We start from the raw sequence: 27,567 nt of genomic DNA, 5'->3' as shown, positions 1-27,567 counted from the left end.
TACACAGATTGGCCGATTGAAAAGATAACTGCAGGATTAAATGACAGATGACAGAACTGAAATGCACGGTCCCTGATATCTGCTGCAGTAAGAGCAATGAAAGCAGCAATGTAGCTGCTTACATTGCTAGTGGCAAGTGCAAGAGAAAGCTCTTAGAGCTTTAAAAGGAAGAGTTTCCAAGAAATGGCAAAAGGAGAAAATGGGAGAACTGGGTCCATTTAACACCAGAAAGAGAAAGCTGCCTGGAGGAAATTCGGCATCTTCATTTAAAAATAGGGTAGGTTGGTGCTGCTGAGTTATTTGTTTTTTATTTCCACCACAGCCAAGATGAAAGGAAATGAGTTTAAATTGCAACAGGAGGGATTAAAGTTTGACATTAAGGGAAAAAAACCTTCCTGATGAGAAGGCTGGTGGGATAATGGAACACATAATTGAGAGGGCTGTGGAAGCCTCTATCCCTGGAGATGCTTAAGAATAAACATCTATCTTTCTGGGGGTCATCTTAGACACAGAACGGCCTAGAGTATTAGAATGGAGACTTGTAGATTTATCCTCCAGTCCTAAAATGCTATTGTGTTTCTGTAATGAGAGAGGCTGTTCAGCGGTGCAGGCGCCCACTGAAGTGACAGTGACCAGGGACAGGAAGCAAGCAGCAGTGCTCTTCTTTTGACCTTGCTTTGATCAAAGCAATTCTCAGAGCACCCGAACCAAAGCCTACACCCAGGTGTGGCTAATCTCATAATAGTTCATGAATGAGTCTCATGTGGATTTCACAGGGTACAGCAAGTTTGGACCATGTTCCTTCATTAAGTAAAGGGATTGTAAAAATGTCTTCATTTAGAAAGGGAAGCAAATTGTAATGCAATGAGGGGACTGAAGTTTGCTTATCTCGTTACTACTAAGAATAATCTAGTATGAGATCTAGACTGGTTTGGAGAGGAGCCAGCTGTTCTCTATCATTTCAGGGCCAGAAAAGAGATCTATTGCAACGGATCCAATCCATCCAGCACAGAAAGCCTATTGTGTGCAGACTCTGTGCTAACAGCCAGGAGTACCAAGAGCACAAACAAAACCTCTATCCTCAAGGAGCCCACAGCAGGGTTGGGGTAGGGCCTATTGATCTCTATTATAACACAATGCAATCCCATCTAGGGTGCACAAGCACAAATGGGGATGAAGCCATGACCCAGGCAGACAGGGGCACCAGGAGTGTGGGGAGAGGCAAGAATGGTCTCAGACAATATCTGAGTTGCAAAAGACCACAGAAGTCACCTGGCTGGAGTAGGCAAGGTGGGAATCCTAGGTAGAGGAGCTACACGCCTGGGGATGAGGGAGACCCAAGGACAGGAGAGAACATGCTTCTTCCTGGGAGCTGCAGATAGGTCAGAATGTAGCTGCTTACATTGCTAGTGGCAAGTGCAAGAGAAGGGGCTGGACACACATAAGCCAGATCAGGAAGGGACTCATGAGCCATGGCAGATAATGGGAGTTTATTGTGAAGGCAATCAGGACTTCAAACTCTAGAGGGATAGGATCGGATCACGTGCGTCTACACAGGTTGCACAAGATAAGTAAACTCAGCTAGCAGCATAGTGGGCCGAGATTTCTCAGTACTGTATAGTGGCTGGGTCAGGTGAGCATTCAGATAATTATCAGGCTGGCAGACTCAAACGCCCAAGCCACAGTCCTATTTTTATTGGGTTAAGTTGCTGTCTAAAGCTGCAGTAGGGCAAGCCTGCTCATTCATCCTGCTTCTACACCCAATAGCTAAATGATGAGGTCATAAAACTGTGGGCAACTCTTGGCATTTATTTATTAAAGAAAAAAAAAAAAAAAAACTCATGGTTGGCTAGCTCCATTCTCAAAGCGCAGCTTCTACTACTTATACCCTCCTGACACCAGGAATTAAAAAAAGAAAATGTCAAGAGTTACAGAGTTCTACTTTATCATCGTTAAATATCTTGTGGTTTTAGAGCAATTATCATTGTGTTTTACCCATCAGCTATGCAATGTTTATTCCTGGTCTCCTACAGACACAAAAATGTTTAGGAAATCAACTACAAAGATAAGTGTGGTCACTGGGGACAATTCTCTTGCTGACGATCATTTTCACCAAAAGCAGGGAACAGGGTTATGAATCATCTGTGACCACTTATGTTTAAGCTGAGTACATTAAAATTTAATGGTTTTGACACAAGAAGCCAGTCGTAAGTCTGCACATCAAGGCACTAATGTGTTAGGCCTAATTGTACTTAGATGAAGTAAGTCAGGAATGCATGGCAGCCAACTACATTTTGTTGTAAAATAAAAATTATGAATCTCTAATCACAAGTGAGGAGTCTTTTTTACAATTTATTATTCATGATTTCATTCACTTTAAATTATTCATTTTCTCAAATGTTATTGCTACAGCCTTTTAAACTTCCCTACTCCTCCACTCTCAAGTGATAAATACCTGAGAACTTAGTGGTCTCAGGCCTTTGAATACAATAAAGTGCTTCTTCAACATGCTGCTGACTTCTCACAATTATTCCAGTTTATGAATGCAGGTTGGCTCTTCAAGGTTAGGACTGCCACCTTTCCTTTGGTCTAAGAGATAATAGGTTTATAAAAAATGTCCTATTCCAAGAATGATCATTCTTAATAAAGCCTAAACTTTGAACAAGGCCTCCTCTATGATCTGGCCCCTGCCTGCTTTACCAACCCCATCTCTTGTCATTCTCCCCAGTCACCTCGACCTTCTTTCCTACTTCCTTTGAGTCCTTTACATTTCCTGTTCCCACTTTCTGGATGTCTCCTACTCCCCCTGACACCCAACACCACCACAGGCACCTTCATATACCTGGCTCCTTCCCATGTTCACAGTCTCACTTCAGATGACCCCTCCTCAAAAATGCTTCCCTAAGCACCTCCTCCCCCTGCCAGTTACCCTTTATCACACTATTCTGCTTACCCTCTTCAGATTACTTAACACAATTTGTAAACATCTTTTTTGTTCCTTGTGTATTGTCTTCCTCACCAGGATAGATGTTTTATTAGGGCAGAGTCTTTGTCTATTTTGTTCATGACTGTATACCCAGACTCTAGTATGGTAATAAGCACATAGTAGGTACCCAATAAAGATTTCTAAAATACATGAATTTTTAATCCCAGGAGATAATGATTAAAGTCTATTTTTTTCCTGAAATCATCTCTTCAGTTAAGCAAGTACAATTTGTCCCCAATTCTCCTTACGTCTATGAACTGATTTCATGAGCCATCAAAGGGCTCTGCCCAAGCAATCAGCAGGGCCTCAGGCTATAACCTAGAACTAGGACTGTGTGGGTAGAGGATTGCATCACAGACTCTCACTGAGAGAAGGATCCTGAGATCCTAACAGTGGGAGGTAAAGAATAAGAAATGGAGGTTCAGAGAAGTTGAATAAAAAAACCACCTGCCTGTTTTCTAGCATCTTGCCCTCCATGGAGGATGCCCCCAGCTAACTGTAGGATCTGTGGAAAGAAGAGATCCTAGAAGCAGCCTGGAGTACTATCAACTTGGACCAGCTCCTCAGAAATGCCACAGAACCATGTGCAGCTTAGTTTCAGACTGAAAGCCCCTCCTGGGTTGAGAAAGAGGACATACTTTGCCCAGGACCACCCTTCCTCTGCTGTCATGGTCCATCATCATTGCTTTCCTGGTTAGAGCCTCCTCTAAACAGATCATTAGCCAGACATTATGTGCAAAGGGCTGATGCTCCATGCAAAAGGAAAAAAACTAAATAGGTCAAGTTAATAGAGACTAAGTCTGAGAGTTATTGAAATATATTTTCACAATAAAAATCAAAGTCTGGTACCTTTGAGCATTTTATGCTTTCTCAAATTAAGTGATGCTTCTGGCTAGCACACAGTGTGTTACTACAATAAAGAAACCTTAGATTCAGATATTAAATATGAATTAATGATGATGGCCTTTTAAGTAATTCAAAAAGGTACTCAAATGGAAACTGAGTGCATAATTACTAGACATTCTTGGCAAATGCAAATGAAAAAAAAGTAAAAGATCTTCAGATAAGAAGTCCAATTAAGCACCTTGGGATTATTGAGAGATAATTTTACAAGTATTCAAGATAAGGTTATTGTGGTATTTTTTTTTTTTTTTTGAGTACTACTAAGTTTTTTACAACACTTCTTTGAAATATTATTACTGGCATTTGTAGGAGACCTGAAGCTAGGGAGAGGAAAGGTAACTGGTCTTGCTATAAAATCCATGCCTAAAATGATAAAGGCTCAGAAAAAGGGGCTTAAGTAAATATTTGCTAAATAATTGATGAGCCAGATAAACACTGGAGAAACAGAAAAGCTTAAGTTTCAATTCCCAGTCCCACATACAACCTTTAGATTAGACCAGTCTTCTTTTAGACAGGCTTGTATTTCTCATTACTTATTAAAACAAGATTTTGGAATGCCTACTGAAGTCATTCAAATTGCCCTTTTGTACCTTAGGTGGCTAACGTGGCAATATAATTTACAGAGGATACATTATGTTAGACTTTACAAAGGTTCTGTGATGTTCTCAGATGCCCACCAAGGACTCCAGCAAATTGACACCTCTAAAGTCATTTTCCTGGCATCCTGAGATGAATTTAGTGCCAGGTCTTCAAATGTGAATAGCTCATATGTCATCCCATTATGCCACCTGGCCTCGGACCAGCACACCTTTAAAATAGATTTATTTAGGCTATAAACTTACAGGACAGTGCCTCTGTCTTCAAATATATTACATTTAAACAGCTGGGAAAATAAAATCCTAACTTTCCAAGGCTGAAATCTCTGAGGCCAATTTGAAGTATGAAGAGCACTATCAAATTCTGTTACTGACACAAATTTAGATGATGTTTTATAACATATTAAAGGAAAAAGCTCACAAAAAGCAAATTTTGAGATGGGAAAACTCCTGAGGGTTTACCATCCTTGTGTTTTACTTGCAGTTCAGTTAAATACTATTCAACAGATGTAATGTATGGGGATTAACATAACAATAAAAAAATTTAAAAAAAAAAATAAATAAATACTATTCAACATTTTAAGTGGGAGGGGTTTCACAACTTTAATTAGAAAGTAGTTCCAGATAGGGAACATATTCCACTAGTATGTCAGAGTATATAATTCACTTTATGTCAACAAACTCACTCATTCCTATTGCCCTGGAAGATACTTGTTATCTAATGAATCTTTGTAGATTATTAATTAACCCATAAGAAATTAGGCTGTGTCTCAAGAAAATCACCTAGTGACATTGGGAATCCAAATATGTACTACCATATAACATCATGCTCTGCCAAGTGTTATCAGTTGTATAAACAAAAAGAGTGATCACATATTTTGTGCCCACGTGGATTTTATGTTCTAACTTAGAATGCACATATAGCAATTAGAGAACTAGACAGTGTTAACAAGAAGTGCGAATGGGAAGTACTGAAAGTACTGAACTACTTTCTAAGTTGTAAGTATTAGCTTAAAGCATATGGACTTGCTAACATTATTTACTCTATAGGAGTTAGAACAGTTAGCAAAGGGTAGAATACTCAGGGAAGGTTTCCTGCAGGAAAAGCAGAGATGAGATAAGCACTCAATTTCAACATGGACAGAACCAAACTCATCATCCACCTCCCTCAAGCCTTGTTCTCTTCCAAAGATGACTTTTCAGTGAATGGCTCATTGGTCAACTGTGACAAGCGATCCAAGAGCCCTTCCCAATACCTCTCTTTTACACTCAACCCTGATCTCCAATTACCAGATTTATTGATTTTATCTCCTGAAAAAGTTATATCTATCTGCTCTTCTTGATCTCTATTGCTACTTCCCAAGACTGAGCCTCTATCATCTCTTGATTTCATAGTATTTACCTCACTTTGTAACTGAATATCTGTATAATTATTCCAATTCTAATTGGCAACACAGGCTTCATGATGGTGGAGACCATGTCTATTCTGCTCACCATCAATTTTTCCACTGCCTGCAATAGTACCTGGAACATAAGGAAGTAAAGAAATTGGCTAATGGAGCTAATGTTCAATAAAAAGATGAGTGGGAGAAGAAAGAACAACTATGCCAGGTTATGAAGAGCCCAGACCTGAAACAAGTTTGGCATTGTTCTAATTAGGAATAGGGCTGATACCATGTCCTTCTGAAGAAATAACAAGATGAGGAGAAAGTACTGATTTGTTTAATATAGTGCTTAAAATTGCTATTTCTATTAACTAAAAAAGGGGGGGCTAGCAAGATACACAACTTTATTTCCATTAACAATTAGGAATACTTTATGCTCAACATCGCTCGGCATCAGGGAAATCCAAATCAAAACCTCAGTGAGATACCACCTCACACCAGTCAGAATCGCTAAAATTAACAAGTCAGGAAATGACAGATGTTGGCAGGGATGTGGAGAAAGGGGAACCCTCCTACACTGTTGGTGGGAATGCAAGCTGGTGCAACCACTCTGGAAAACAGTATGGAGGTTCCTCAAAAAGTTGAAAATAGAGCTACCATACGATCCAGCAATTTCACTACTGGGTATTTACCCCAAAGATACAAATGGAGGGATCCGAAGGGGTACGTGCACCCCGATGTTTATAGCAGCAATGTCCACAATAGCCAAACTGTGGAAAGAGCCAAGATGTCCATCGACAGATGAATGGATAAAGAAGAAGTGGTATATATATACAATGGAATATTATGCAGCCATCAAAAGGAATGAAAGCTTGCCATTTGCAACGACATGGATGGAACTGGAGGGTATTATGCTGAGCGAAATAAGTCAAACAGAGAAAGACATGTATCATATGACCTCACTGATATGAAGAATTCTTAATCTCAGGAAACAAACTGAGAGTTGCTGGAGTGGGGGGTGGGGTGGGGGGGATGGGGTGACTGGGTGATAGACACTGGGGAGGGTATGTGCTCTGGTAAGAGCGGTGAATTGTGCAAGACTGTTGAATCTCAGATCTGTACCTTTGAAACAAATAATGCAATATATGTTAAGAAAAAAAAAAAAGAAGATAGCAGGAGGGGAAGAATGAAGGGGGAGAAATTGGAGGCGGAGACGAACCATGAGAGACGATGGACTGAAAAACAAACTGAGGGTTCTAGAGGGGAGGGGGGTGGGAGGATGGGTTAGCCTGGTGATGGGTATTAAAGAGGGCACGTTCTGCATGGAGCACTGGGTGTTATGCACAAACAATGAATCATGGAACACTACATCTAAAACTAATGATGTAATGTATGGTGATTAACAGAACAATAAAAAAAATAAACAATTAGGAATACTTTATACACATAAAATATATAAAAGAAGAAATGCTACAAAAGCTGTAAGAGATCAACAGAAGTATGTCAGCTCCCACCTCTGCCCTCATCTTGCTCCGTCTCAGTAGCACGTGACAACGCTGACCTTGGAAACCCTCCCCTCTCTTGGCTTCCACATGGCTACTTTCTCACAGTTTTCCTGTTACTCATTCTTTGGCTGCTTCTCCTCAATTTCCGATGTTGGTTGTTGCCCTTCTTCCCGAACTCTAGATGCTGGAAGGCCTCAAGGTTTAGCTGAGGCCCCCTTCTCTTTTCTCTTTCCACATAACTGAGTCCATTCAGCTTTAAATACCACACAGAGGCTCTGTCCCCTGACTTTCTCTCTGTAGCTCCGGCTTTTCCCCTGAGCTCCAGACACCCTGACATCCAAAAATGGGTGCCCACACGGTCTCTCAAGTGGAACAGATCTGCACAGATCTTTTATTCTGCCCCCACGTAACCCACAGGCACACACACACTGTTCTTCCCTCAGACTTTCCCGTCCACTACTGTCCACCTCATTACTAAAACCAGCATTCCAGGAGTCCTCTCTGCTTCCTCACTCATCTCACCGCTTACACGTAATCCACCACCATGTATGCTAGCCTCTAAAATATGCCCTAGTGCTCTCTAATTCTATCTCTATGGCCACAACCCCAGTCATCGTTGTCTATTGCCTACACTTCTACAACAGTCTTGCTAGCTCTCCCCCTGTTTCCACTCCAGCTGTTTTCCAAATCATTCCCTAACAGTAGCCATAGTAATTCTTAAAAACACAGACCAGATCACATAATTTCCCTCCTTAAAACCACTCGATGGCTTCCCACTACTCATAGGATAACATCTAAATGCCTCACTATGGAATGTAAGGAATACATGACTTGGCTCTCCCTGCCACTCTTCCTCATTAGGATCGAGCCAGGGAGGCCATGTGTCTTTTAAATACACCAAGCCCTTTCTTCCCTCCAGGACTTTAAATTCTTTTATTTCTAGTTTTATTAAGGTATAATTGACAAATAAAATTGTAATTAAAGTGTGCAATGTGATGATTTGCTATACATACACATTATGAAATGATTCCCCCCATTGAGTTAATTAATATACGCATCACCTCACATATTTACCTTTGTGTGTGTGTATGTGTGTGTGTGTGTAAGAGAGAGAGAGAGAGAGAGCAAGAACATCTAAGTTCCAACTTCTCAGCAAATCCAGGCCTTTAAAAATTCTATTCTATCAGCTCAGAGTGCTATGCCCCTGGTTCCTCATTTTTTCATCCTTCTGCTCACAGAATCCTTCCCCAATAACCCTGTCTACAGTAGCCTCCACCCCTAACTCTCTCAACTCCCTGTTTGTTTCAATGAACATAATATAACCCACAACACTTGTTTAGCTGTACAGTGGTTATTGTCTGGCTTCCCCACTAGAATATAAGCTTCAGGAGGGTAGAAATGCTGTCTTTCCTCTTAATCAGCATATCCCAATGCCCACTATAATGCCTGGAACATGGTGGTATTTTTTAAAATATCTGCTAAATGAACAAAAAATAGTCCTATTTCATGAATAAAAACTCCTTTCCCCCTTTTAAGAACTTATGTGTGTCCATTATGCTCCTAATATTATTCCCTGGGCCAAAAGATGAATTGTTCATAGATGGTGCTATTTAGCTTCATCCCAAATTTATATTTAAGAGACCACAGTATAATTTGTATAGTTTACAAGTCTATAGGGGAAGAAAAAGAAGACAGTTAATATAATGAAACAAAGGAGAACTGAGCAAAGTTTAGAAATGGGAAGGTGGCAGCAGAAACAAAAGGGCAGACAGTTCAACTGAGATGAATATGAGGCTACAAGGTCCCTGAGGAAACAGGAAAACAGAAGAGGATACAATTCATCCACCAACTGTCTCTGGGATACCCACTGCATGACAGGCACTGAGCTGAGTATATGGTAGTAAATAACATAGACATGGTCCCTCTCCTCATGAAACTGATAGTACAGTGAGATAAATATTAAATAAATACACAATGAAGGTATAACTATGAACTATGTTTCATGCTATGAAGAAAAATCTGAGAGGTCATGAGCAAGAATGATAAGGGTCACAGAAGACCTCTCATGGGAAAGTGATCTATTACTTGGGATAAATTAGCTGGTGAGCATGTAGATCTGTGGCAGGGGGTAATTTCTGGGGGGTGGATAAAGGACAGTATTTGAGGCAAAGAGAAGAGCATATGCAAAGACCAGAGGCAGGAAAAATCTTGATGTGTGGAACTGAAGGGAGACTTATATGCCAAAGGAAGAAAGGGTAAGAGGAACTGTGGGGAAACTCCTGGCAGAGAAATGGATGGAGGGAGAGAGGAAGCAGAGTCCTGCAGGGCAAGGTGACAAGTCTGAGTTTCATCCTAAGACCAAGTATGTCTTCTGAGAAAGAACAGAAAGACAAAAGATGAATAAAATTGTAAAAATTTTAAATAAACCAATGGGAGATAGAGTTTGCTTTGGACAGCCTTGATCTTCACAGTAGAGAAGGAATGATGGCTTCTGTACAGTTTGGAAGAGAAGAGGAAGGAGCTTGAGCAAAATCACAAGAATTAACTTCTGCTGGGAATGAGATAGAAAATCAAACAAAAACAAGCAAATAGAACTCTGATTAGCAGAGGAAGGCCCAGGTGAAATCACACATGAGAGGAAAAGAAGCAGTTGGGTCAGTTTTATGATTAATTTTAGCAATAATTTCTGGTCCCAGAGTAGATCCAAGAAAAGCCAAAGATGTACTCAGGACTAGAGACTGACAAGGGATCTAGGATAGAAATTCATGAAGTTCCATAAGGCAGAGCAAAAAGGGCTAGTGAGAGGCAGATAGAGGTGGAGTAGCTATGTTGGAAAGTGGGGTTGGAAGGAGGAGTAGAGAACTGGGTGATAGGAAACTGGGAAAGAGAGGAGATAATGTTCAGGTGAATGATTCAATTCAAATCAAATTCACAAGGATATGTTAAGCATCTTCTGCATCCCAATTATATTAGATTCTAGGGATGAATTCTAGCAAAATGAATGACAGTCTCTGCCCTCAGAGATGTCATAGTCTCATAAGCTGATGTCAACAGAGAGTAAACATCTAATAATGACTGATGGTATAACACAGAAATAAGAATAAACTCAATAAAAATAAGATGAAAATAATATGAAAATTTTATGATACAAAATGTTCTAATGATCACTATAAATATTTAGAAAATTTATTTATTAGGAAAACTTCTCAACAATTACTTTGGTTTCTCTTCTAAAAATTGAAACACATTCTTTCATCAGAAAGCTTTAGGGGGCCGCCCCGCATCGGGCTCCCTGCTCAGCGGTAAGCCTGCTTCTCCTTCTCCCACTCCTCCTGCTTGTGTTCCCTCTTTCACTGTCTCTCTCTCTGTCAAGTAAATAAATAAAAATATTAAAAAAAAAAAAAAAGCTTTAGGGGCACTTGGGTGGCTCAGTCAGTTGAGCAGCTGGCTCTTAATTTTGGCTCAGGTCATGATCTCAGGGTCATAGGATCGAGCCCCACATTGGGCTCCACGCTTGGTGGAGTCTGCTTGAGATTCTCTCTCCCTCTCCCTCTGCCCGTCCCCTGCTTGTGCTCTCTGTCTCTCTCTCACTCTCAAATAAATAAATAAATCTTTTTTAAAAAAATGTAGTGCCCAAATAAAATATTAGTAATAACAAACTTAACTATAATATTATATAACTAAACAATTATTTTAACGAGTCACACAAGGCATCTGTCCCAAATAATGAAATATGCCCTCCCCCGATTTCACTAAATGAAGGAAAAGAGAAAGAGGCTTTAGTCGTAAGAAAGATATAGGCACAAATGCCAAATATAATTGGCACTCTTTCCTCTTACCCTGACTTACTTTTTTGCATTGCATTTTCATTATCTGAAATTTGTTTCCCTATGTACTGACTGCCCCCTACCAGAATGAAAGCTCCAAGAGGGCAGGGGTTGTGTTTGTCTAGTATATCACTATGCCCCTAGTACCCAGAACAGTGCCTGAAACTTAGTAAGTACCCAACAAATTTCACCTTGGAATCTCAATCATGGCTTGGTACATGATGTGTTTTTCGATGGAAATAATGAAGTGTGAAGTGTAAAATTTATGAATTGTTAAAATGTATAAATTATAAATGATTTTCCACAAGTTAACATATTAATTTTAAGAAATTAAAATCTGGTGTTTTATCTAATTTTGAAAGATTTTTTTATCTCTTAAACATATGTAAAACATGGAACATCAGGTAACTTACACAGTCACGTACACTGACTAAACATCTCTCTTGACAAGGTATGCTGTATTGAACTTTATTTTTTTCATTGAAACCCACCAGATTTCTATACGGAGCCCTTAATATTTGCCACTGCATTTGCTCATAACCAGAGAGCCAGTAAGCTGGAGCCTTGTATCCCTTGCCATGCTATTCACCAGTACATTGTATTTGCTTCTTGTTTTATGGTTGCAGTTACTTCCAAGTTTATTTTTAACAAATGACAAAAGTATCTTAGAGCAACCAATATGCTAAATAAAAATCATCCTATTGGTATTAACATAAATCATGGCTTCTGAAAGCTAGAGAGTGACATCACTTTATTTTTTGGTAACATTTTCCACATGACACTGGGATATGGCTCTGAAAGCAGACTTGAAAGAAATATAAAAATTCTGGCAACCAAAATATTTATTTTTAAATAAAAAATTAAACATTTTAAAAACTAAAAGCTACTTTTAAAAAAACATAGAGTTTAGACATATGTACAGAGGAATACAACTAAAGGTGTTTTACTTTTTAGAACTGGAGATTTTTATGCTCTAAGAACCACCAGAAATGAATCATTTTTCATTTTAATTTTTAATTGTTTAAGAATTACCCACATTATACATAAATCAGAAGGGATCGACTATTCCAATAATTTACTTGAATAAACACATTAAAAATGAGGTTTCTTTAAATAAAGTTTAGTATAAAAAGATTTTTTAAAAGGTTGGCAACATGGACCTGGCTCCCCTCAGGATGACAATTCAAAGTGAAAGAACATTCTCTTTACTTCCTAGGGCTGTTCAGTGTCATCAGAGTGTTATTCCTATTTTAGGGCAGGTGTATTGGCCCGAATTAAAAATGACTAAGACATAGGAATGGGTCAAACTGTATTGTCTGCCCTATCTATCTGTGGATAGTCTCATTATGCGTATGTTTTAAGTTTTTAAATGAAAATAACGTTATATGAAATAAGTCTTAATGACTGTCTCATATAAGTCACTGATTGATGAATTGTTTTTAAGCACTTAAAATACTTTATCCAGCCACCCTAAAATCTAAAGAAAAATGAAAAACAATAAATACAACTTTAATACTATTCATCAATTTACACTAAAAGCAGAGAAATGTATCCTTCTTATTGTTGAAGATGTAATTCCTTGGACAGATAGCTGATATTAGGAGTAAAAGTTGAAGGGAAGAAAACAGGAAGTTTGTTTGTTACAATCTTGAGGTGAACCAGTAAAACCTTACTGTTGAAGACAGAGCCCCTGCAGTAGCCAAAGCTGATGGGGGGTTAAAAGTTGAGGGGAAGAAAACTGGACAAATTGTTACCAGTTTGTGGTGAATCTGTAGAAATCCCTTCACATTAGCAACGGCTGGAATAAATGCGAATTTTTTCATCCTCCTATTTGATGATAAAACAACCCCAAATGTGAATAGAATACGTGAGAAAAGTTCTTTTTTATAGAACGCACAGTCCCAGAAATAATTATCTTCTTGAGGGATGCTCCAGTGTACTGAGATGCTCTTTCTTTTGGCCAGCATATGCAATTTTTAAAGATGCTGCAAATTACATAGAGTTAGGGTTTCTATTGTAATATTTTCTATCAGAAAAGACAGCTCACATTTAGAGCTGGGTGAGGGTAAGAATGGGCATTTTACAGATCCATCCATATGACATGACTAAAGACAGAGGCATAGTGATGTCCTTTAAAAGTTAGGTAATTTATTTTTTTAATTTTTTATTTATTTATTTTTTATTTTTTAAAAGTTATGTAATTTATCACCCTGCTTTCAGGCAGGGTTTCTCCCAAATTATCTTTAAACTGTCGAGTATCCACATTAGTTTAAACATCTTCAAGGAAGGAAATTCCTTGAACTTCCCTGGTATTTGATTCCTGTGTTAACAGCCCTACTTCCAAGAACTGGCCTTTGGTCATCCCATTGTAATTAGTTACCAGCCAGCTTGTCTATCAACAAGTATTTGCTAAGTACACACATGGAGAGTGTCGTTCTGTTAGGTCTTTGATGGTAGACCTTTCCCTATAGTTACTCCTAATTGCTTCTCCTGACAAATGCAACTCTAATCCTGGTTCAAATATTCTCCCACAAAATTTCCATTAGTCCTATTATGGACTCCCTATTACAATGGATAAGAAGGAGCAGCCTATTAAAAACTGAATGTTTTCTTTATTTATACAATAAAGTTCGATGTTCAAAACAATTTTGAAATAGTATGTTGTTTCAAATCCAGGAGGTGTTATCTCAAATTTTCAAGTGAGGAAACTATGGCCTCAGAATAGTAAGTATCTGCACAATTACTAAATGGCTGACTTGTCCTTCCCAGAGTGGCTCATGCAAATCAACTTTAATTTGCCACCTCATCATTCACCCCTTCCTGCTCTCTCACAGATCATTATAAGACTTTACTTTTCCAAAACTCATCAGCTGGGTTTCACTAAATTTTCCTTTTTAAAAATCTCCATATATTCCCAACTTATATCTAGGTCCTCATTTTTTCTCTTCTTAAATACTCTCTTCAGTTTATCTATATTCTAGATTATTCCTCTGCCTCCTCAAAGTTTCCCATTTAACATGAATGCTGCACTTTAGCATTCTCATCTTGCCACCACCCCTTGACCTTCAAACACCTCTAAATATCATTTTTTTTTAAGATTTTTTATTTATTATTAGAGAGAGAGAATACAAGCAGGGGGAGCGGCAGGCAGTGGGAGAGGGAGAAGCAGGCTCCCCACTCAGCAGGGAGCCCGATGTGGGGCTTGATCCCAGGACCCCGGGATCATGACCTCAGCCAAAGGCAGACGCTTACCCCTCTGAGCCACCCAGGCGCCCCTCTAAATATCATTTCTGAACAGAAGGAGAGAAAAGAAATAAAAACCCAGACCATAGCCTACTTCTTCCATCTGCCTTCCTATGTTCCTTCCAGTTACAGAAGGATCTTTGCTTGGGCTTCTTCCATCCTTGATAGTACTGACATCATCTATTCTGGGGATTCCTTAAAATTCCCTCCTCCGGGATGCCTGGGTGGCTCAGTCGGTTAAGCGGCTGCTTTCGGCTCAGGTCATGATCCCAGGCTCCTTGCTCAGCGGGGAACCTGCTTCACCCTCTGCCTGCCGCTCCCCCTGCTTGTGCTCTCTCTCTCTCTCTCTGACAAATAAATAAATAAATAAAATCTTTAAAAAAATTTTTTTTAAATTAATACAAATTTAAAAAAATTCCCTCCTCCCTATAGAATCCACTTCTTGTCCCAGATTTGTGGTTCTGCAGCTAAATCCCAAATCTAGTGTTTCCCTCCCTATGCACTCTCTCAGAGGTTTCATCCAATTGCAAATTTTTTTTTTTTTTAGATTTTATTTATTTTTGCAAGAGAGAGAGAGTGCACACACAAACAGGGGGGAGGGCGCAGAGGGAGAAGCAGACTCCCCGCTGAGCAGGGAGCCCCATGCAGGACTCCATTTCAGGACCCTGGGATCATGATCTGAGCCGAAGGTAGATGCTTAACGGACTGAAATTGCAAAGTTTTAATGATGACTCTAAAGCTCAGGATACAAAAATCTACTTTTCAAGCTTCAGTATATCCCTTAAGCTAGAATTCCTCAGATCCAGCTGTTGACACACATCCCCTCTTGGATGCATCTCAAGTTTACTGTACTTGAAATGAAGCACATTATCAATAACAAACAAAATTCACTTGCCAACTTAATCAGTTCCATCAATGGCAACTAAAAAACTTGATGGACTATCTGTATTCTTCCCTGTTTGTCACACTTCCCTTCATCCTGCATACCACGCTCAGATTAGTACTTCTAGAACACTGCTTTTTATATCACTTATAGCTTATGAACCTATAATAGCTCCCATTACCATCTGCATTATGCTCAATCTCTTTTATCTAGCTTTTCAAGTTCTTATATCAAGTAGTGTTTACTGATCTACTCAAATAAATTTCTAATCTGAAACTTAGCCAGTTTACTTACAGACCCACATCTCCTTGCTCAGATCACTAACTCTATGTATATTATCTGCCATCACCCTTTTAAAAGTCCAAAACTTATACTTACTTTAAGACTTATCCTCTTTTATGAAAAGCTCCACTGATTCATTCTAAAAATGTAAGGTAAACCAATGTCAGTTTCCTATTTTTGATACTATACTACAGTTATATAAAATGTCACCATTAGGGAAAGCTGAATGAAGGGAACATGGGATTCTATGTAGTATTTTTGCATCTTGTTATGAGTATTATTCAAAATATTATAGATATTTTATATTATTTCAAAATAAAAAGTTTAAAAAATATAGAGTGGGCATCAACTATATATATGGCAGGCATAAGTGGGGTGCTGAGGTCACAAAGAAGAATACAATACATACTGAGCCTTCCATGCATGTTTACCTTCTATCTGGGAATGTTATGGACTGAACTGTGTCCTCCCCCAAATTCACAGACTGAAGGCCTAACCCCCAAAATGACTGTGTTTGAAGACTGGGCCTTTAAAGAGGTAATTAAAGTTAAATGAGGTCATAAGGGTGGGGTCCTAATCCAAAAGAACTGGTGTCCTTACAAGAGGAGGAAGAGGCACTGGGAGTGTGCACATATAGAGAAAAAGGCCATGTGAGGACACAGATAATAGGTGGCCACCTGCTCACCAAGCAGACAGACCTCAGGAAAACCAAACCTGCCAGCACCTTGATCTTGGACTTCCAGTCTCCAAAACTGTGAGAAAATAAATTCTGTTGTTTAAGTCACCCAGCCTGTGGTATTTTGCTATGGCAGACTTAATAGACTAATATAGGAGTGAGGGATGAAGTAAAAATATTAAACTATGGTACCATATGATAAGCACTATAATAGCCATGTGCCCAGAGACCAAGGAGTGCAGATGAGAGAGGGACTAGCACTGCCAGGAGGACTAGGGAATGTTTTGTGGAACATCATTTCAGCTGAGTCTTCATAAATTAGTGGTAATTTTGCCACCAGCCAAAGCCTGACTCTCTAAGCCAAGAAAATTACAGAAGCCTGCAAAGCATGGTGCATTTGGAAAATACTGAATACTTCAGTATTGGTGAAGAATCTTAAGGATGAAAGTGTAAGAGATAACAGCTAGAAGGATAATGTTGGTCTATTTCATAAAGAATGTGTACTTCAGGCTTAAGACTTTTGATTTAATGTGCTAAGTAATAGGGAGCTGTAGAATATTTTCAAGCAGGTAAGTAACATACCCAGGTCCCTATTTTTGCAAAGAAACTCATACTCATGGAAAACTGTGAATTCATTACAGATGTATGCAGATTTAGCTACAAAAAATACTCACTAAATTGTTTATCATACTAAAATCAGAAATTGTATATTTGACAAAAGGGGACTGATTAAGTATGTAGCTATTAAAATATGTATAATATTTAATAATGCAATAATGATTTAATGAGTTTTTAAAGTGGGTTATAAAGTAGTAGGTTCAGTATGACCCAATTTTATAAAACAAAAGTATATATGCGAAATAAAAAACTGGAAAGATATGTATACACATACACACACATAGAATATATATATGTATATACACATACATAAATTTGTATCTATTTCAGGGTTGTCAGACTATTGGTAATTTTAATCTTTTTTTCCCCATTGAATTTCCTAGATTTCTACAAAACATGTTTTATCTGTGTATTAAAGATATGAGTCATTTTTTAATAACTTCATTAAAACATAATTTACACTTTTAAAACATATATTCAGTGGTTTTTAGTACATTCACAGAGTTGTGCAGCCATCATGCAACCTAATTTTAGAATACTTTCCTCACCCAAAAGGAAATCCCATACCCATTAGCTATCACAAGCCATTTTTCTACCCATACCCCACCCCTAGCCCTATGCAACCACTAGTATACTTTCTGCCTCTCTGAATTTGCTATTCTGGACATTTTATATGAATGGAATCATATAATATATGGTCTTTTGGACTGGCTTTCTTTCACTTAGTATAATGTTTTGAAGATTCATCCATGTTGTAGAATATTCCACTATATGGATGTGCCACATTTATTTATCCATTCATCATTGATAAATATTTGGATTGTTCCCATTTTGGGCTATCATGCTGCTATGAACATTCATAAGTTGTTTGTTTTTTATGGTAGTACTAAAAATAAAGGAGGAATGTTAATTCAAGAAGACTACTGGTAGGCCATTTTAATAGCAATAGGAGACAAGGGCATTAAGTAAGGTAATAGCAGTGTGGACAGTGAAAAGAGATACATTTGGGAGGTGACACCATCAAGTTTTGGTGATTGACTGAACATGAGGAATAAAGGAAACAGAGGGTCAAGGCTGTTCTGAGGCCCCTGGCCGGGGCACTGGGTAACATCATCCACTGAGATGAGACATGCAGAAGGAGGTGAGGTGCACTCAGGCACAAAAAAGTGGAGAGGCCTGTGGGATACTGATGGAGACACATGAAACTGGAAGAGAAGCTAAACAGAAAGATACAAACAGAAATCATGGAATGCAGGTGGTAGTTGGATGAGACTGTCCAGGAGAGCATGAAGATGGAGTACCAATGGTCGAGAGACAGAAAAAGGGACAAGAAGCCACAAAGCAGACAGGAAAAGACAGGCCTGAGGAGGACAGGGACAGTTTCCAATAGTGAAAGAAAAGCCAAGTAATGAAAATGTTCTAAGGAAATGGTCTCAGCGTAAAAGGGTATAGAGCAGCCAAATGAGTTGTAGGCAAAGTGTTCACCAGATTTAGCAATTATGAAGTCACTCATGGAAAGGTGAAAAAGTTACTTAGAGATCAATAACTGGTATAATTTCACCTACTTTGAGAGAGGAGATGAGATGGGATGGAGGCAGAATCCATAACCTGGCTGCACACATTTATACACGGAGTCCTGGGCGGGAAAGGACTTGGGCTCATTTATCAGGACGGAAATATAAATAAGCCCCATAAACACATGGTCATTGCCTTTGAACAACTTATTTCCTTTTGGGAATAAAAAGCCATTAATTTTCCTGGTTTATGAAATGAGTCCTTGGTTTTTCCTTACCACCATTTCTGATACAATTACAGTTGTTTTCTTGGTAGTACTTTTGATCATGGTCCCTTCTGATGAGTTATATACATTTTTTGTAGGAAAATGTACACAGTATATGGAAAGGAAAGAATAGGAGGATACTCAGTGCCTGTAACTCCACCACCCAGGGTAATTATCATTAACACGCACCTTGGTTTATATGCTTCTGGACCAGATATTGAGAAGTATGTAACTGAAGCTCAATCTTTTGTTTCCTGCCTTTGCTGACTTAGTTAGAATGACCTATCCTGCCCCACATCTATGTATCTACCTTTATTTCCTTCTGTGTTTTGTGATCTCATTTTTTTACTTTAAATCTCTGAGCTATCTGAAATGTGCTGTAGCACACGGTATGGACTAGGTAATCTATTTTTTTTCTCCAAACAGCGGGCCAGTTCCTAGCACCATTTTTAAACTCACCCTGTCCTCTCTCCATTGCTTTGAAATGTCACAGAAGCACATGAGGTCTGAGTTCAGATTAGCACATTCTAAATTCTTACATATTTTTTTTTTAATTCTTACATATTTAATTGGCAGAGAGGGAGGTGGATTTTCCTGCTTATAGAAGTTCTGATTATCCCAAATGTAGTCACAGAAAAGCAAAAGCATAACACAAAGATATTCACTCAAAAACTAACAGACTACTTATAAAATTAGTTTCTCCTCAAGTATCTTTCCACATTTAACACTAGATGAATCCCTGGCTGCTATCAACTTTTTACATGGGTCCATCTCTCACCAACTGTTGTAAATTGTTGCAAATACAGCATAAATGGGCTGCAGAGGGAAATTATAAATCCTGCAAACAATGCAAGATTTAAAGCGGCTTAAGTGTCATTAGAGATGCAAGGACAGTGACCAGTGAAAATCTGGCAATCATTCCAATTAATCAAGAGAAGAAAACTGACCAGAGGATGACAGGATAGATGTTTCTGGAGAAAATGATTTGCATATGAAAGGATTAAGAAAGACCCCACCTAGGGAAATGGATGATGCCTTGGAATATTTTTTCCTAAAAAGGACACTCTCTTTGTAAAGGTGCTTATAAGGTCAAATGTGAGTATCTATCAACATGCCAAAAACAAACAAAAACAAAAATCACACAAAATTCTTTCATTGTTGTCTCTAAGAATTAGCACATAATTGTAGGCATAACATAAATTTTGGCAAATACATGATAAAATAAACTTACTATTAATTTTAACTTTAACTTATTTTTCAACTGAACCTTTTTATTTTCCCAAATAAAAACAATAAAATGTTGGTTCCAGTTTCAGGTAGTCTTCTTCTAATACCAATTAGTCTCAAACCTTCCAGACTTTAATCAATTTTGAATGTTCTATTTGGTGTATCAAGCTCCCTTGTTGCAACTGCAACACTGTCATTCACTCTTACTTTATAATAAGTATCCCAAAAAGGCAAATTTTACACTCTTCTTTTTTAAAATTTCCTGTCTGATCTTACATTTTTTTCTCTTGTAACTCTAGAATTCTTTTATCAAATTCTCACAAGTGCCTTTTAGATTTTAGATTAGTATTTATAATAATTATTAATAGAAACTCACATTTATTTATTTTTTTTTAAAGATTTTATTTATTTGAGAGAGAGAGAGAGTGAGAGAGAGAGCGCAAGAGGGGGTAGGGTTAGAGGGAGAAGCAGACTCCCCGCCGAGCAGGGAGCCCGATGTGGGACTCGATCCCGGGACTCCGGGATCATGACCTGAGCCGAAGGCAGTCGCTTAACCAACTGAGCCACCCAGGCGCCCCTAGAAACTCACATTTAGTGAGAATTTGCTGTGTCAAGCACTTACTCAGCATTTTCCCAGTACTATTATATTTAATTTGGCTAAAAACTCTGGTAAAGTACCGTTATTATTCCTATTTATAGTTGAAAAAAATTGAGAAGCCAACAAGCTAAGAAACTTGTCCTATATTATATATCCGCTAAAGGACCAAGCTAGCTTCATGTACTTCTGAAGTCAAAGTCCACTTCACAATAGCACAGCTGACACTTGATCAATGCAGGGGTTGGGAGTGGCAACTCCCTGTGCAGTGGAAAATCCATATATGACTTCTGACTCCCCAAACACTTATTAAGAGCCTACTGTTGACTGGAAGCCTTACCAATGACATAAACAGCTGACCAGAATACATTTTGTATGTTGTCTATCTTATATATTATATTCTTATAATAAAGCAAGCTAGAGAAAAGAAAATGGTATTAAGAAAATCATAAGGAAGAGAAAATACATTTACAGAACTGTACTGTATTTATTAAAAAAAAAAAATCTGCATAAAAGTGGACCTGTGCAGTTCAAACCCATGTTGTTCGAGGATTGACAGTATTTTACCATTTTGGAACTCACTCCTTTTTTAAACAAAAATGAACAAACAGATTCAGAAGCTATTTAGTAATTTTTCCTGAGGCCTTTCCTATGTTGAATTTGTCTAAATTTCTTAAATGAAAGACTTCAAATTTATAAAAATTCAAATAAAGTGTAAAATCAACAGCTAGATCACACTGACAGTATGAAAGTAAACACCAAATGCCTTACCAAGCATCTAAGTGAGACCCGAGAAAGCTAAATTTAAATGCTACTGAAATGGGTCATTTGGAAGAAGCCTCAAAATAACATCAACCCTTAAGGCAAAAAGGTCATTAACTCAAATTTAAAATACTAAAAAGTGGGAGTTTTAAATATATCTCCGCAAAGGATAGAATAGATACCTTATTCAAATTTTTACTCTCTATTTTCTCCTACCCACTTAATAGAGTAAAAATGTACAAAATACTAATTTTGGGGTGGTCCATATCACATCTCAGAATAAGTTTTCTGACCCATACCTGTAAAAAGGTTCATCTTATTTATCAAACTGTCTTTGCTTTCTTCTTCCACCCCAAATTGGCTTCCTTAAGGCCCAGGAATCCAGCAGTGCCAAAGCAAATACAATTGAAGCTATGGCCCATTGCAACTTCTGATTCATTTGATCACATTAAGAGAATAGTCTCTTGAGGCACTTGACCAGCCTAGATCGTCCTTAAGCCTTTTTCTCTGCTCAGCTTGCTGTGCCTGCCCTGCTGTGGGGCCCACACCATCTGCTCTCCAAGCTTCCATTTGATGGGCCATCATAACCCCCTCCACTTCTTGCAGGGCAAAGCATCACTTAGACACATGAGGGTTAAAAACCCATACAGACGGGGCACCTGGATGGCTCAGTCAGTTAAGCATCTGCCTTCGGCTCAGGTCATGATCTCAGAGTCCTGGGATGAAGCCCCGAGTCAGGCTCCCTGATCAGCGGGGAGTCTGCTTCTCCCTCTCCCTCTGCCTCTCCCCCAACTGGTGTCTCTCTCTCTCGTGGTCCCTCACTCTCTCTCAAATAAATGAAGTCTTTGAAAAAAAAAATGAAAAAACCCCCATACAGAAATGATAAAAAGCTCCAGTATTCATGAGGTTAAAATGACTCATCTCCAAATACCATAAGTTAGGCCCACCTATGTATGCATTAAGTTTTACATATGTGCTTGAGAGAGTCAAGTCTTCACTATAATTAGGGCCAGTAAAATATCATCCTAGACACTGAGGTCATAAAAGGAAGCCTCTGGCCATCTAAGGTAAATCTTTCAGCCTCAAGCACCTACAGGGACAAAGCAGGTAACAAACGTGTATAAGAAAGCCAGGTAGGCATTCACATTTCAATTTTTTTTAAACCATCACCTTGGTGGCTTTCTGTGACTCTTGCTCTAAGGGGATGTATACAGCTGAGATTAGAGAAAGGACATTTAATGAAAGTGCAATATTCCCCAGCAGAAAAAAATGTGAATCCAGAGCTACAGGTAGGAGACAGTTAAGTTTGATGGTTCTACAATTAAAAAAAGATATATACCCAGAAAAGGGTGAGCTAAATCTTGATAGAGCATCTGAAGGTTGATAAAGGCAAACAGGAGACATGTGAGGCAAAAAGTCCATAAGGTAATTCCCAGTGGGAAAGATTTTCAAACTCTGGATGCCAGGGAGGATGTTGTCATCATGGCCTTTACTGGAGCAAAGAAAGGGCACATCCAAGGTGCCGGGCTCATAAAGTCATGAGGCTAGAAAAGACCAAGGGTTTTTTATTCTGAGATGTTTATCCATCTGCCATTTAATAGGGAACATGGTAAAATGACACACACTCCTGCCTTGTAATACCAACCACTAAGTCACTTCATCTTCCTAGGCCTCAGTTACTTCAGCTGTTAAGGGAGGGAGGTGAACCGGATGATTTCTGAGTTCCTGCCCAGCTTTTAAAAAAAGATCATGTCTGTGAAAAATGCTTGTAGGCTTATGCGTTCAGTAACCCACTCCTTTCTAATATGCCACTTTCCCTTTAGTGTATTCTGAAACAACTATTACAGCTACACTAACACTGTAAATTGCACAATTACTGGCTTGAAGTAGCACAGTATTTCTTATTATCTCTGTGATGATGGGGATCATGGCACCTATGGAGATAATAAAAATGAAGTGCAAAATAAAGATCAATCTTTAACATATTCCTCATAGCAAAGAAAAGACACTGTATGAAACTGTTTTTGCTCTTTTCCTCCCACACTGCTAGACTGATTTGAGTGAAAAGAAGGCCAGATCAAGAACAGCTTACACAGAAGGAAGCTCAGGCTGGAAATGTGTTTGTACCACTACGGGCTGTGTGGTCCAGAGGGAAGCACAGTGGGCTAGATTTGGATTCTAGACTGAACCCTTCCAGTCACCATATAACTCTGGGCAAATATTTAGCTTTTCCTAAATCCGTTGTCTGTTTACAAAACAGCAATAACTCTACATGTTTCTTCTACCTCAGAAATGTGCTAAGTATAGAAATAAGTGTGTGAAAAATTTGAGTTCTAGGGAGGAAATGTATTATAGGCAATAATGGAGCATGTTAATGACAGAGAGCACTGATTTAACAATTTTTTAAAACTCACTACCATAATTAGATCAAAGCAAGCAGGACAGAGTCACTCAACCAGAGTCAAAAACTGGGTCAAGTAGAAGCAATGAAGACTTTGATAGAGCAGCACAGATGCACAAAGCCTCAGTCTCCCCAGTGGACTGACCTCGGCTAGACTGGGCATGAGAGGCACAGACCTGGCTTATAGACTCCTGGTTTGTGAACAAATACATTTTCCATCTACCTGCATTTTTTCATTTCTCCCTCCCTCCCTTCTCTTCCTCTTTCCTGTGCCCCTTCCTTCCACACATCAAAAATTCTGCACTGAGGGCTTATGTGGACATAGCCCTCAAGATGCTTCTGAACCTAGTTATTTAAACAAATGACTAAAGTTTCATAATCAATAAATGTGACTAAGGGAGCATCTGTTCTCTCCAGGTGTCAAGGTCTTTGCTCACAGCATTGCCACCGGCTATTCTCAAAGAGGCTCGGGCAGGGAGGCAGAGAACAAAGCGCAGGGCTGCCCAGGCCTGCACTGATCGGTAGGTATGCCAGCCAGTCAGGGGGCCGCTCCCACCTCTTTCTTAAGTGTTCTCTTTTATATATTTGTCCTTCTCCCTCAAGCTTCCTTTGTTTTTCTAATTGGCAAGGAAGGAGGGAGAGCCATGTACTGAGTGCTGATCATAGTAAATATTTTTCATTTACTATCTCATTAAGCCTAAATATTTATTTCTTACAAATATAATCCTGTAATAGGGGACAGAAGACAGATGAGTAGAGGCCAAAGGACCAGTTGGGAGGACGTGAACAGGGCAAGAGGAAGAGGGCCTAAATTAAGACAAACTATATTAGAACTGTTTCTATGTGGAAAGACATTTCTATTCTGAAATGGTCATATTAGAAAATTCTTTTGGAATAAAAGCTAGGTTCTATCCAAGTGTAAATAAGGTAAAAAAGATTTCAAATCATGGAATATAGCAACCCATGATGCCAAATCAACTATTCCCCCCCGTGTATATCTGTAACAATGGTAAGAATTACAGCTTTACTTTTTGAGTGTGTCTCAAGCCCAAACATTGTGCTAGGTGCTTTACAAACATTTAAGGCCCCAGTGACAAGGAGGGCATTATTATACCTACTTTCAAAAGGAAGAAACTAAGACTCTGGAAAGTTAACTAACATATCCAGGGTCATATAAGCGGTAAGGGATAAAGGCAGGACCCAAACACTGGTCTGTCTGCCTCCAGAGTCTGTCCTTATTAGATTATGCTATGCTGTCTCCATGTTTATCTTTTTAAGTTTTTGCTTGCATTCCTTTTTACTTCTAGGAATGCTGATTGAGGGGAAAAGGAAGCAAGAGGAAGAGCATCAGCATGCGGGGGAGGGGCACATAAGGCATGTGAGAAGGAAGAAGAGAAAACCATATCACTTCTCATACTATGGTCCTGGCTTTAGAAGGAAATAGATTCTACAGCTGTTGCATTGAATTAATGCATTTACTTTATGTTCCTTGCTGCTGCCGTAAGGCAGACCACTAAGAGGGAAGCAGGACATGGGAGCTGCTGCCCCCGAGGGACCCAAGTGTAGCACCATTGATTGCTTAGCCCCTCTGACCATGGAAAGGGCTGACCGGGATGCCCATGGCCAGCACTTACTGCTCATGTTGGGGCAAGCTGGATCTCTCTCTACCTTGGCCTGTAGGTGCCATGTCTCTGCAGCCTGTTCACATCTCCTGATCCGTCTTTTTCTTTGCTGCCCCCTTATTCTGATGACCACAGTCCAAGCAAACAGCAGTAGGGATGGGACTCACTCATCTGGATTACATTAGCTGCTTGTATTATGCTATTTACATTTATGAAATATGGTATCGCGAGACCACATTTAGTAAAACTTTTTCTTAAAAATAGTTTTATTCTCTAATCCACTTTTTATTGGTTAGAAGCAAAACAAAATGGATCATATATTTAAAAGCAGAGGGAAGAAAAAAGACATACCATTCTAGAAATGTCTAGCAAGCAAATACCCCAAGAATATTTATCCAAGTGGTTACCCTGGGATATCTGAGGGGAAATGTGAAAGCAATTTTCTTGGCTATCATCACTTTAATATGAAATGTAAACCCCAAATACAACCTCAGGCACATTCCTTTAATTTGGGAAAAGTCGTCGTGCTTAGGGAGCACGGGCGAAGCTCTTACCCGGCATGACCATGGTCTGCGGAGCCGCTGCATCGGTACTCAAGCAGAGACGTCCGCCTTTGGCTAATCTATCACAGAGCAAGGTGATATGTTTCTTCAGTCGGCTTGTGTCTCTGGGTATGTTCAGCTGGCTGCTGAGGTTCAAAGCCTGCTCCTTCGAACTCTTTGATAGGCAAGTCTTCAAGAGGTGGGAGATGGCAGCATCCACTGTTTCTTCCCAGCCCTGGATGCAAAAACCAATTTTGAATTTACCCAAAGATGAAAAATGAGCAAAGGAGGCACGTGACTGTTAACCAGGTTATAAGATGGCGTGTTTATGTCCAAGTGTTGGAGGCCTTTCGAGAATTTGCTTTCTGGACTATTTCATAATAGTCTGGTTTCAAACTCTAGCTCTGTCAGCTGTTTGACCTTGAGCAAGTTACTTAATTCCTCTTAGCCTCATCCTTATCTACAAATGAGGATACTAAGAGTCTGTGGCTCCAAAGGCTGAGGTGATTGACTGAGATGATATAGGAAAATCATTTAGCCCTGTGCCAGACATAAGTCATAAATAACAATAACAATAATCATCTCAGGTATAGGTATATTTGATGATCTGGATCCTGAAACTGCCAGGATTATAGTTCATTTGCTTTATCTTTCTGCTCAAGGAGAACTGGCCAGCACAGAAAGGACCTTTTGAGATCTTGGGGGAAACTGGAATGAAGAGAAAACCCCGGTGTCTGTCTCAGCTACTGGTCCCACAGCCTTGGGGTTGTAGGCAGAAACCAGAGGAGCTTATTTCAAGAGGAATTTTGTGAGACATAAGCCTATCTAGTCCCACTTCACTGCCCAGGTGATAAAAAATGACACAAAATGAGGAAGTGGGCTATTAACCCCACTTTTGCTGGGACTAGTATGGCTGTGCTACAGTGAAGACCTCGAGAAGTGCAGTGTCACCTTACCACCGTGAAGGCTGCAATCCTAGGAATACCCGTGCTGGACAGGGAGCTCGTCATCATCATAGAGGGTACCAGCACCAGCAGGACTGGCATGAGGAGGCTCCACCCTCAGGTGGGTTCAGATAATAACAGAGCAAGAAGCAGGAGGAGTCAGCCCATGAGCTCCCATTGGGCATGGCCAGGCAGTCCTAGAGATAGCTGGGAAAGATTTTTATAGAGGTCCAGAGGTCCTAAGCAGCACAATAGGCAAGCCTAAGTGAAATCTGGGTATTGTTGCCAGTGTGAATCCATTTGTACCCAGAGGTTGGTAAAACCTAGAGCACCATGGGCCTGACAATCAAAATGAAACTATAAAGGAAGACACTGAATGAATTTATTTGCATAGAATGCTACAGAATAGTCCAAGCCCCTTATATAAGAGGTAAGAAACCTGAGACTCAGATGGAACCCCTGGGAAGCCTACAGTTAGCACCGCTCCATCCTCAACCTTAACAGCTAAGCCACCTTTCAAATATCCAAATTGGATTAGGTTACTTCTCACCCTGTGCTGTAGTGGCTGGCTGCATGTTTAGTTTCCCCATGAGAGTGCCTGGAGTTCTCTGCACCCCGAGCACTATGCTTGATAAACAGAGGGTGATCAAGAAATGTGTTAGCTGGACAGAGAGATGGTAAGACATAGAACTAGGTTGGGAGGACTTTAGAGATCCAGTCTTGTGGGATTTTCCTAGGACCCTGTTTACAATAGCAACCATCTGCCTAAGCATGGTTGTCTTCACAGTCC

General features: G+C 39.4%; 1 protein-coding gene across 3 annotated transcripts in view; it reads right to left on the bottom strand.

Moving 5' to 3' along the window:
- The window catches only part of BBS9 (Bardet-Biedl syndrome 9), a 464,828-nt gene that overhangs the window by 43,600 nt on the left and 393,661 nt on the right, over positions 1-27,567 (bottom strand). For all 3 annotated transcript variants that reach the window (XM_078059433.1, XM_078059432.1, XM_078059434.1), the window contains exon 21: positions 25,846-26,068. In XM_078059433.1, the coding sequence (XP_077915559.1) occupies positions 25,846-26,068 (223 nt within the window). The remainder of the gene's footprint in view (positions 1-25,845; positions 26,069-27,567) is intronic.

This window comes from Halichoerus grypus, chromosome 12, assembly GCF_964656455.1.
Source record: "Halichoerus grypus chromosome 12, mHalGry1.hap1.1, whole genome shotgun sequence".
In the NCBI taxonomy this organism is placed as follows: Eukaryota; Metazoa; Chordata; class Mammalia; order Carnivora; family Phocidae; genus Halichoerus; species Halichoerus grypus.
This window is presented reverse-complemented; position numbering and strand designations above follow the sequence as displayed.